Source organism: Ruditapes philippinarum, unplaced genomic scaffold (assembly GCF_026571515.1).
Source record: "Ruditapes philippinarum isolate M1 unplaced genomic scaffold, ASM2657151v2 ctg1141_1_1_1_1, whole genome shotgun sequence".
Taxonomy (NCBI): Eukaryota; Metazoa; Mollusca; class Bivalvia; order Venerida; family Veneridae; genus Ruditapes; species Ruditapes philippinarum.
Window position 1 is genome coordinate 31,442 of NW_026852436.1, and position 13,418 is coordinate 44,859.

The following is a 13,418-nucleotide window of genomic DNA, read 5'->3' on the forward strand; positions in this document are numbered from 1 at the left end:
TCAAATATATTTTATTTGAATATGAATAACGTAGTACTTTAATTTTATAATGAAAAATGTCTTTTAAGTAAATGATTTTGTGCATCAAACCAATAAATCTAAAAAAGAAGTCAGCCCTGTTTAACAAACAAAAAAACTGAATTCAAGATGGCTGCCTCTTTAAATATAAAAAAAGTAATAAAATCTTAATTACTTACGTAAAAAGAAATTAAAAAAAAATTTTTTTTATCAAAAATGTGTAAGTGAATTTAGATCATCTCTTTAGGTTTATTTTAATGTCAAAGTGCCGGAACAAATAGGAAATCTAATTAATTAACTTTAAGATCTTATAGAGGTCTTACGTCTTCAAAAATTACCAGCAGAATTTCAAAAACTCCCGCTTATGAGATGAAATCCAAAAGGGAGTTACAATACACATTCAGGTAGAACTGTATGTAACAACTAATTTGAATGGTCAGCGAATAACAGCCAGTCAGAATTTGCTTAACACCTTAACATAAAATAATGTTTACATAGTTATTCTTAATATAGATTAAGATTCATGGAGAATTCATGAATCAATTTTAACGTTTTCAAATAATGATAATGATAATAACAACTAAGTTAAAAAGAGAATCAAAATACATGTACTACTGAAAACCTAAACGTATTTAATAAACATATAAATGCAACTCGAAACATGAGAAAAAACAACAATTTGTATTTCACAAAGTTAAATGAAAGTTGAAGTATTTCTGCTTTACTGAGATCTTAGGCCATATTCAGTCAATGTAACAGAATGCACCATAAGTTATACAAAGTTACTTCATACAATATCAACATAAAAAACCAGTGAAAATGTCCGTAAAACAACAAATGTTTAATATCATAAATTTTTAAAATAAACTTAAATTTATGTTAATGTTAAAGATATTATTTCTTCAAAAATATATGACAAATGCATTTGTCCTTTGAGTAATATCATGCTGTTGTTGTTTGAATCCAACTTTACAACTTAGCTATATATACATGTATATCCGTTTTGATGTAGGTAGTTATTTTAACGGGTTTATAGGTGTAATTTTTTGTTTAAATTGAATAATGGATAAGATATTGAGCTTGGTATATGTTAAAAGGAATCTCCGGAAAAAAAAATGCTTAATAACTTGTATTTCTATACTGTAAATTTATAGATGACCAAACACTTTTTGCTTGATTGTCGTTATCTGTAACTACATATAAATAACGACATAATTGAGATGATTCTTTCATACACAACGATTTATCCAATTTTTTGTAAGACACATATTCACTTGATTGTACTTGTTTGTATTTTAATGCAGGTATATTGTTAATAACTATACCGTAATTAAATACATCGTCAATCCAAAAGAACGGAGTAATTGCTGCGGATTTGTATAAATAAGGAACGATGTCATTCAGGAACATCACGTATTGTCCATGACAATATGGCATGTGATATTTCAGTCCTCTCAACTGATGCGGTTCAACATAAGCTTTTGCATTTCTGTTTCTAAGAACTGGACTATTTGTACGACGTTCACAATGAACTTGATATTGATCTATCGAAATCTTTGGTATATCGGTTTCAAATATACGGAACATATTTATTACTACGTCGTCGTCTGTTTTTAGAACAAATTTAGCATTTCTACATCGTTCTGTCAACCATTTAAAGCCTAATACAGACTTGTACGACAAGTTTTTATATGAATCTATAAAGGATCCTTGTAGAATATCTTTACTTCGATTAAATTCTGCCTCAATGTGTTCTTGAACGCTTGAATCTTTTGTTAAACCTAGCACAAACAAAACTTTTACTGTCCCGAAGTTCACATAGTAACTTGAATTTCCCCAGGTTTCTCTGACAGCATTTCTTCTTTGAAAATTATTTGTTGAAGACAGAATCATTACAATCAATGACAGGAATCTTTCTTCCGAACAAAAGTTCTTATTTTCTAGATGATATGTTCCATTGACAGTTGGTGTATATTTTGGTGACGTAGGATTTATCAGTTTCATTAATCCGGGCTTCAACTTCACTTCAAAAAGCGTATTATTCATTATACCATAAGAAGTATTTCTCCCAGAAAACCAACAAGTTTTTATTTTAGGCTCCAGTCTTTTATCAAAACGCATTGATTTTTCATCATTACGAAAATGAGGCAGAACAACATATATCTCAACGAGAGAAAGTAACGTGCAAACACTAAATAATATGTATTTCCACGTATTTAATTTTCGAGATGAGTGGCCTGTATTTTGAACCAACATATTTCTTTGCATTATATGGTATATAAATCAGTTTAATGTATGTACAGAAGGATATGTTTTCCATTTATATAGAAGATATCTAGCTGTGCCAAAACAGTCGAATGTAGTCCGTCTTGCATTCTTAGTCTGAAATCAATAGTAAGCACGGCTCGTTTAAGAATATGTAAATTAAATGTATATAATGATATATGTACATGCACAACTTTAAATCCGTCATGAAATATTCCCTTTTAGAAAAACACACAATTTTCTTAGAAACATTTTAAGTAAAATATAATGTACTGTATTTGGATTTGGCTCCTCTTAAATCTTAACTTTTACACCAAATGATTGTATGTCAATGAGCATGTCAAACACGGAAAACTAACATATGCTTCAAATAACTGTTTTAATGGAATCGCTTTTAGGAAAATGATTTAACAGCTGCAAATATGTAACTTAAACTTTATCATACCGAATGTCAGACAAAAAATCGTAGGGAAGAAACAATATTTTTAGTAACATTTTATAACAAGAGCTGTTACGAAAGCATCGCATTCTACTTTTCTTAAAAGTAAAGTACAAAAGGGGTACAATTTTGCAAAACTGCTTTGCAGACTTACATGTCCTTGACTTCAATTTTAATGGTTAACATAATATTAATATTTTTGAGAGAGAAGACACATGCATGTTATCTGTAAGATAAACTAGGTCAAACATCGAAGTCAATAAAGGGTCACAATTTTGCAAAACATATTTCTTTAATCATCTTTATTTGTGATATCGCGTCACGCCTTGATAAGAAACTAAGAAACAAATATCCCAAGTTTAATATGAATATCCTTAATAGTTTTTAAGAAGGCAACATTAACCGAAAAGATATCCATGTCAAAAAAGGCATAACTATGCACAGCTTGATTTTAGGATAATGTCCTCCTGTAATATGGCGTCAAATATTGATAATTAAGCAGTTTTCTAAGTTTGAAGTGAATAGCCTTCATAATTTCTGAGAAAATGGACTTAACCCATTATTCATTACAGATTCCAGTGACCTTTGTTCATTTGACCTGAAAATGAATGTGATATGTCAAGGCGCATGTATGTATTTATTTATATTGTAATGGCGACATAAATATTCAAGTTGAAAACCATAAACGAAGACGTCGCCAAAAGGTGGACCGAAAAAGGTTAAACCAATGCCTACTCCGACGCCGCTGAGTGTGTTATTTCAATAGCTCCGTTTCTTGCCCGTAAAAGTGGAGCTTAAAATGTTATATAACCTTGATAAAAAAAACATGCCAACTAAATAAATAATCAGAATTTATAAAAGAATTGACAGAGCAAAGTCTGCAGAACGGCCATCTGTATGATAATAACTTTTTAAAAACAACAGTATCAAAATTCGACCCAAAACAAGATTTCACAATGAATATTTAGTGCAGCGTACCACTCAGTCAAACTAACATTTTGTTCCCAAAGGGTTTGCTCTGCAGAAGTTGTATTGTTTGTACAGTTTGTAAGAACATAGCCTGTACAATACAGGTATACATTCAGACGTTCAAAAAGCTGAGGAAATTAAACTTTTCTAGCTGCAATGGACTAATATGATTACTGAAACTATGAACGAGCTAAAATGTGTGCCGTATTGTACAGAGCAATGCTAAATTAACTATATATTACATAAAAATATATTCTAAAAGCATGCATGACAGCTTGAGATACAATTTGGATACTTTTGTTTTAAACAGCTTTTATCCATGACGATACATGGGTATTGAGGTATTGCAAACAATTTATACAACTCGTATCAAAGCTATTTGATGTGACTTAGTGTATTCTCTAAGTCACAGTACGTACGTATCAATCATTTGCAATCGATGTGATAGATTTAAAAAGTTGTAAAATAAATAGATTACGTACCATTCAATGGATAGCAAAATAAATTCCTAAAATGATGACTGGAAGCATTCGATGCTTTTGTGTCAGAAAATCCTTCAACGTGCATTTAACTTACAAGTTATAAATATGTTAGCCTCATGTCAGTAAAGGCATTTTATTGCTGGTGATCGGTTTGGAAATTATTAGATCAATAACAATTTCTCTGCGTTTAATGCTCACATGATAGAAAAAAATACAAGCTAGGTTAAGTATTCGTTAATTATGAGGGGCAACCAAAGAATTACAGGAAAGTAACTATTACAGCAGGTAGTGAAAACCCGCATGTAATGTGATATTCTAACATTTTAAGGATAACAGACCCTTATTGGAATTTATATTAATAAACTTTTCCTAACATTTTCGTATACTTTTAAGAAATTATAAAACATTTATTATAAATGTATGCTGGTATAAAAAGCCATCTTTTTTCGCAATGTCACATCTGTCCCTTAATTCCTGAAAAAAGATTAATTGCATTCAAATATGGGAATGGGATAAAGAATTTTGAAAAGATAGCTTCTTTTTAATATATCGTCAATACAATTTCATCCACTGTAGCAACGCCCTGTATATGTCAACTGTACCCAAAGATTAGATATATCATGGCAGTCCTTGCCAATTGTAGCTACTTTAACCATTCGCTAAAAAAGGCTACAGTAGTGCTAGAGGGTTTATATTAGACTTTATTTTGAGAAAAAGGAAAACGGTGGTCGTCTGTCACACATGACTTAGCCACGCCTTAAACTACGGTATGAAATCAGTACTAACGTGTGCAAGGTAGACCATATACTGACCCTTAAGTGTTGTGTCCATTAGAATGGGTTCATAAAATATTTCAAAAGTATTAAAATTGAGGGAGCAAGGAATGAATGAATGGTTGGACGCAGATTTTGATTACCACATTTTAGGATCCAAATAAAAACATGTTGGTACTAAAATTCTCCTTAAACTTTTAAACCGTCCCTTTTAGTAATTAACTTCATACATTCAACTTGTTCTACTTCAAATGAACTTGATTGCATCATGAGGAATCAAAAGAAATAAGTTAATCATGTACAAACGAAACTTTTGAAATATATTGTGTGACATCCATGGGTAGTAGCTATTTACATACATATAGACAAGTTGATTTTTGCATTCAATCGCTAATACATATTCTACTCACCTTTTGCTACGCTCCAATGGCAGCATTCTGTGAACGTCGTCTTTGCATTGTTGATCTGTATTCTCGTCTTTTAGTGTGAATAACTTCTTCAATATTTTGATAGTGCTCTACACATGATTTTAAATGTAACTTTTATTTTAAATCATTTTGACTGAAAAGTAGTCCTTATCATCATTTTTAATGATTTTGCATTAGTTGTGTGTTTAAGAAGAATAAGACCCCCTATATCAAAGATTTTTAGACATGAAACTTGTTTTTCAAATTTTTCACAACCTCATTTTGTTTACTAGTTTAGACTCAGGAGCGTGTGTGTTTGGACTATTGCTAAAGACAACTGCTTGGCAACACGATCTCATGCTCCATATGAGGTGATTTCAGACAGTCTTCGCGGGAATGACAGTGCATTCTTGCACCAATATGGCCTCAACTCCCTGGATGCTTCTAGGTTACACTTTGTGTTCTAATATCCATATACCTCATAGCTCATTTAACATGTGCTCAATTTGATTAAGGTTGGGTGATCGAGCTGGCAAGCTGACACCCAAAACCCTCGATCTGTAGGTAGTCTTGGACCAGCCGTGTCCTGTGGGTACAAAGTTACCGTCATTTAAATGAAATTATCGCCAACTGCCCCTGCATTCAGCCTTATCTGGCTGTATAATGTCTCATCGATGTTCCACTGACCTGTTATGTAATTCTATTTAGCAAAACGAGGTCAGTCCGTTTCCGCTGATGCCTCTCCGCAATATAACTGACCCAACTCAGTAATTGTCGTCTTAAGCAGTATTTCTGCTCCAGGTTTCGTCAGACTCTCGCACGTCTGTCAGTAAAGGCTGGGCAAAATCTAAACTCATCAGATATGTCTCCAGTTTTATCTGGTCTACCCATCAAGGTACCTCGCCAATTCCAAACCGACTTGACGGTGACGATGAAAGTCAATAGAATCTTATACAGTGTATTTTTGATCTCAGATAAACTTCGTGCATCTGTAACGCATCGTCTGAGCTAAGAAGCATTTAGATGGTTATTTTAAAGATGCGACGATATAACAAAGCGTCCTCGATCGACCTGGATAATCAAAAATCGATCTTGAACCGCTGATGTCACCCTTTTTCTTCCTCTGCCATGCCTCGGCCTTATAGTGAGAAACGTTTGGTTGAGTTATATATAATTCATATAGATGGTTAAAAATGAATTGGTGTCACTGGAGCGTGACATTCTTTTTTTTTTTTGCTGTATCGATTAATAGCACACGACGGGCGAAAATAACCTTGAACTGTACTGTCCTAGGATGATAATTTGGTCTTAACGGTACATGGGAAAGTCCATTAAAAGGGTAAGTCGACATATTATCCGATATTGGAAGTGTCAACAACTTTATATAGTTTAATTCTAAGTAGAATGTGTACCATCGCAATGGCTCAGGTGGTAAATCAACGTCACTGTATCTTTTAATGATTCTAACTCATAGGTTCGAAGCCTACGCACTTCCATGTTATAATGCTGTTGTTGTTATTGTGTTTCTCCTTTTTTAATTAACTTTATCTTTTGTTTGAATATTTATATTTTTTAAATTTCTATTTCATTTCCTTTCTTTTTTGTTACTTTTTTTATTTCATTTTAAAAATCGAATTATTTTAACAAAGTGCGATTACGAAATAATAATAATATACATGGATCAATGTAAACACACTTTATTTCATTATATTTATTACATTTTTAATAATGCGCTTTCCTGACGTTTGACATTATCCTCAAACTTTTTACACAAGTGCATGCCAACCTGTTTACAAAAATATTCTATCCCACACATTCGAAACTATTTGAAAATAAGAAAAAGATATATAAAAACTCTCAGATGTCATTATACCTATGATTCGAACATGTAAAATCATGAATACAACACAGACATGGACGCTCTGCCTACTGTGCTATCAAGACACATGAAAATGCCTCGTTTAACTTTGTGTTTTATTCATAAGGATTCAATCTGCCTAACCTATTTTTTGCATTGTTATTAATCTTTGCCATGTAAACAAAGGCTCAAGTTATCATCCTTGGACAGTATGTCTGCTCTATCGCGACGTCTGCTTTATTGACAACAAAACTGATATCCAGTGTTGGACCTGACATATCTTTGTTTATTAATCTAGTAATGTTTTTAGATTCAGATTTCAGATCCTCATTCACTGTGATTACACACATTGCCAACAGAACAAACGAAGTAAAGGATTGTTCATCAATGCGGCAAATGAGCATTTGTTTGATGTAACAATATACCAAAAAAAGTTTTGGAGACATAAAAATGATAGGATTTATGAGGCATAATGAGCCTTTAAAATACCACAATGAGTCTTATATTACATCTTTAAAAAATAGGACGAACCATAATTTGTTTTATACATGTATATGTAAATATGGTTCTAAACGATAATCACTCTCTTTGAGATTTACGAACTAAACTCTGTAAAAACTACATAATATTATTCAAAATGGATTATACCGAACAGAACAGGACAGAACAGATTTTTTTAACAAATTAACATATTTAAGAAATAATGGTTTATAAAATATAAAACTTTTAATGAAGCATTAAATTACTTTAAAAATATTTGAATATATAATTATAAATAATGCTCAATAATTTATCTAGAATTACCTATTATTATCAAATTTATCCAAAATACATATTATATTGTGGAATTTCAGTATTGCAAAAAAAAATCAACAAAAAAATCTAAGTCAGTGATTGTGACAAAAGAAGGGGAATAACTGATGTAACTTCACATAGGAACTATTTTTTCACATTTACTTTCCTTTAATAATTTATGGTCAATAAATAATAATAATAATTTAATGGATTTCTGCATAGTCTTACTTCAGTGGGTTTTTTTTCGTACTTTACAAATTTAAATAAACTGGATATTGAATAAAATGGAGTTACTTATAAAGATTATACATGTATTTATCAAAACGTCATACCAAGGTACGTGTATATATATTTTGTTAAACATATATGTTGGAAAACAGACAAACATACACCTTTATATTTTGTTTGAGAAAATATAAACATAAATCAAACAAAATATGTCATATAGAAGATGTAAAGAATACCGTCCTGGTGTCTGATATTACAGGCTGCAAGGCCGAGCCTCCATTTTCCACCGTCGTTTCTGTTTTACAAGAACAGTATAATGGTTAACATTTGTAGGGAAGTTACATTAAATTGGGAAGTTACAGAACTACAGTATCTTTTTTCCACATTTTTCCCGCTTTAGAACTTTGAGAAAAGTATGGTAGACTTTTCGTCAGTACCGATGGCAAAGAACTTTACTAATTAGTAGGTCATCAGGTCATCATAACATTTACAAGTTTCATAACCTCAGTAGACATTTTCTTAAAGATATTTCCTTTTTAGACACGTTGCCCATACCATGAAACATTTTATGATCTTCGTGGGGCAGAAAAACCAACACAAAAGATAGTCCAGATTTTATTTCTTTTCCTTAACTTTTTTAAATATTTCATTTTTTGTGATCCACATCCATTCAACATAGAATATTTTAGGGGAGACTCATTTTTCTTTCGGAAAATGAAACCACGTATCTAAACAATCACGCAGTTTCGCTTTACATCATAATGCGTTTTTGTTGTTTTTGTCCTGAATGTGGTCCTTACTACACTGGAACGGTTCTACACTTTAGCTCTAAAATAAAATAATGAATATTAAAAATGTTAAGGCAGACCCGCTTTTGTATTTGTTTTCTGCCCCACAAAGATAAAAAAGTCACACGGTGACAATAAAATACGGTACTATCTTGCCTCATTCTAGCATATCAGACCACAGACGCTTGGGGATCAGATCCTGCCCACCAACGTGATACGCCCCTGAAAACACTCTATTAAAACTATTTTAATATTTAAACACGACATCTATTACATCGATAAAACTTGTTTTCAAAGAATTTTTACATATATGAAAAAAATACTGTATACCATCAAGTCTCAATAAAGTACTTTTTATAGGCCATTGTCAGTAAATATAACAGAATGTACCATTATTTACGAAAGACCGGTGGGGGTATTTCAACTTCACAAATTCATGATTAAGCTTCATGAATTCACGACGTCAACTTCAAGAATTCACGATTTCAACTTCACGAATTCACGATTTCAACTTCACGAATTCACGATTTCAACATCATGAAGTATTTCGTATTTTGAAAACGGGAATTCACGAAGTTTAAATTGTGAATTCATGAAGATGAAATCGGGAATTCATGAAGTTGAAATGGCCCTACCGGACTTTCGTAGTAATTTATACAAGTTACTTAATACAATCAATCAAAACTTAATTATCAACATAAAACACTAGTGAATGATAAGTATGAAAATACCCATAAAACAACACATGTTTAATATCAAATAAACTTAAATCTATGTGAAAGTTTCAGCCCTTTTTTTCTTCAAAAATATATGAAAAATACATATGTCCTCTTGAGAAATATCAAGCAATATTATGTAAAATATATAACATATATATAAAATATAACCTGTTGTTGTTTGAATCCAACTTTACAACTTAGCTATATCCGTTTTGATGTAGATAGTTACTTAACGTATAGGCGTTTGTAATTTGTTTGTCTAAATTGAATGATGAATAAGATATTGAGCATGGTATAGGTTAAATGAATCTTTGAAAAAAATCTTAATAACTTAAATTTATTTTGTCGACTACTTGCAAATGAACATAGAGTTTTCAAACTTCATGTAAAAATTTGTAAAATAAGAAAAACAAGATCGATAAGGATGGGAGGCATGCAATGAACGTATCCCCCAGCACAACCCAGCAGCACAGGAAAACTGTTTTCAACTCACATGTATACTCATTTTTGCAATGGTTAATTGAATTTTACACTTTTCAGTTTTCATTTAGATATAAGTGCATATAGAAAACAGGCAAATAAGAAACAAAAGTACACCAAATTTATTTACATTTTTATTTTATTTTATTCTTTTTTATTTTTTGTGTAGCAAGTAAGGAATGTATTTTTCTATTCGACATCTGTCAAAAAATAAAGAGATTTTTAGTAATAGATATGACTGGTAGTAAAATCAGTTTTAGTGATTATCTGTGATATGCAGGCTTCATAACCCCAGATCCCCTTTCAAAATTCCATTTTATTTAGTTCCGCCCATTGTTTTCTCGTTTAGGGCACACGCATTTTTTTACTTGGGGATCATATGCCGCTTTTCATGGAATGGCACTAACGTGTCACATTGAAGGTTCCATGATAACCGCAATATAAACACATCTGCGGATGTTTCAAAATTCTAAATTTTACCAGTTCATGTTAAATGTTGAATTCTGCTTAAGCCGTTGCTAGGGGGGCGTGGCCGGTAGTCTGCACTTGACAGTACCGTCCATGAACAGGCTCAATCAAATCGAGCCTGCAACATCTTCAATTTGCCGCGTTGGCCTTTCTTTAGGGATTCTTATTTCACTCTAATTTAGAACATATATTGGCAAACATGTACGATAATAATCAAATACGAAATATTGATATACGAAATATGTATGTCATTTCTAAAAATATAATTATTATAACATATTATGTTCGTTTAAGTTATGTATCTATGAATTTATTTAGATAAAGTCGAGTTCTATACACAATAATTTGTTGTTGTTTTCTTTCTTTTTTGTGTGTTTTTTTATGTATATTTGTTTGTTGTTTTTTGTGTGTTTTTAGCTATTATTTGTTTGGGTCGTCAGACCAAACAAATAATGGTAGCGAAATTTCAGACTCTAATGCTGTTAATTGCAAGTGCCGAAAGTAGTCCGCTTTTTTGAAGCGGTTATTTCCCTTTATATGGAAACTAACGTCGAAAAATTCAGGGGAGATCACTGCGTAAAGATGGTCAAATGATAGGCGCATTAATTTTCAAGCATATAATTCCCGAGTGGTCTAAGATTTCTAATATTGTTTTATTCTTTATAGATATACATGCTTATAGTAAGCTCCATGATTATTTACATCTGTGTTAAACAACAGTTAGCGTCATTACAAACCCTTATAAAGAATAATATAGTTTTCTTCAGGCTGTTTACAAATAACTTCACCGTGGCCGAGGAGTTTGCGCGCTCGGTTAGGAAGCGAGAGGTCTGGAGTTCAAAACCCAGTTAAGGCAACTCTTTTTTTTCTAATTGTTTAAGTCAAATTAACATTGGATTGAATATCAGTGTTTAAATTATTCTTATAGCCAATTTACTACAATTAAAAACGCTGGAAAGCATTGGTGGCACTTTACAAAACAAATTGGTTTATAATCTCACAACCTTCACCTTTCTGACATTCTGAGACCCAAACAAATTCAGCGCCTTCTGTGCTTTGATTTTTTGTTGTTCTTCTTTTGTCATTTATTATAAAACAAAATTACAGTATTAATTACTATTAAAGATGTCAATCGCTTATTAACTCTATTTGATGTATTTCTATACTGTAAATTTATAGATGACCAAACACTTTTTGCTTGATTGTCGTTATCTGTAACCACATATAAATAACGACACATTTGAGATGATTGTTTCATACACAACGATTTGTTCATCTTTTCATAAAACGAATATTCACTTGATTGTACTTGTTTGTATTTTAATGCAGGTATATTGTTAATTACTATACCATAATTAAATACATCATCAATCCAAAAGAACGGTGTTTTTGCTGCGGATTTGTATAAATAAGGAACGATGTCATTCAAGAACATCACGTATTGTCCATGACAATATGGCATGTGATATTTCAGTCCTCTCAACTGATGCGGTTCAACATAAGCTTTTACATTTCTGTTTCTTTTAACTGGACTTTTTGTACGACGTTCACAATGAACATGAAATTGATCCATTGACATCTTTGGTATATCGGCTTCAAATATACGGAAAATATTTATTACTACGCCGTCGTCTGTTTTTAGAACAAATTTAGCATTTCTGCATCGTTCTGTCAACCATTTAAAGCCTAATACAGACTTGTACGACAAGTTTTTATATGAATCTATAAAAGATCCTTGCAGAATATCTTTGCTTCTATAAAACTCAGCCTGAATTTGTTCTGAACGTTGAATCTTTTGTTAAACCTAGCACAAACAAACTTTTACTGTCCCGAAGTTCACATAGTAACTTGAATTTCCCCAGGTTTTCTCTGATAGCATTTCTTCTTTGAAAATTATTTGTTGAAGACAAAATCATTACAATCAATGACAGGCACCTTTCTTCCGAACAATATTTTTTATTTTCTAGACGATATGTTCCATTGACAGTTGGTGTATATTTTGGTGACGTAGGATTTATTAGTTTCATTAATCCGGGCTTCAACTTCACTTCAAAAAGCGTATATTCATTATCCAGAAGAAAATTTTCTCCCAGAAAACCAAAAAAGTTTTTTTTTTTGGCTCCGGTTTTTATAAAAACGATTGATTTAAACTTTAGAAAGAGCAAACAACATAATTCAAGAAAAAAAGAAGGCAAAACTAAATAAATTTTTCCACTATTTTTTTTTGGGAGATGAGTGCCGTATTTTCCCCAACAAAAATTTCTTTGCATTATATGGGTATATAATCAGTTTAATGTATGTAAGAAATCTTTTTTCATTTTAAAAAGATTCGCTTGCCAAAAACATTTTGAATTTTTGCCCGTCTTGCTTTCTAGTCTGAAATCAAATTATTACATTTAAAAATGTAAATTAAATTATATAATGAATATGTACATGCACAATTTAAAAAGGGTTTAAAAACCCTTTTGGAAAAAAAAAAATTTTTTGAAAATTTTTAAAAAAAAAAATTTTTTTGTATTTTATATTTAACTTTATAAAAAAATTGGATTCAAAAAAGGGAAAAAAAAATTTTTCAAAAAACCGGGTTTTTGGAAGTTTTAAAAAAAGTTTTAAAAAACCCCAAAAATTTAATTAAAAAATTCCCGAAAAAAAAAACTAAAAAAACAAATTTTTTATTAAAAAAAAAAAGAAAGAAAAAAAGGGCCCCAAAATTTCAAAACCTTTTCAAA

The 13,418-nt window shown here is 31.2% G+C and overlaps 1 protein-coding gene across 1 annotated transcript; it reads right to left on the reverse strand.

Moving 5' to 3' along the window:
* Positions 1-1,137: 1,137 nt before the first annotated feature.
* LOC132760272 (beta-1,3-galactosyltransferase 1-like) lies at positions 1,138-2,389 on the reverse strand. The gene has a single exon (XM_060752229.1). The coding sequence runs from the start codon at positions 2,284-2,286 to the stop codon at positions 1,138-1,140; it is 1,149 nt and encodes a 382-aa protein (XP_060608212.1). The 5' UTR covers positions 2,287-2,389.
* Positions 2,390-13,418: the final 11,029 nt, after the last annotated feature.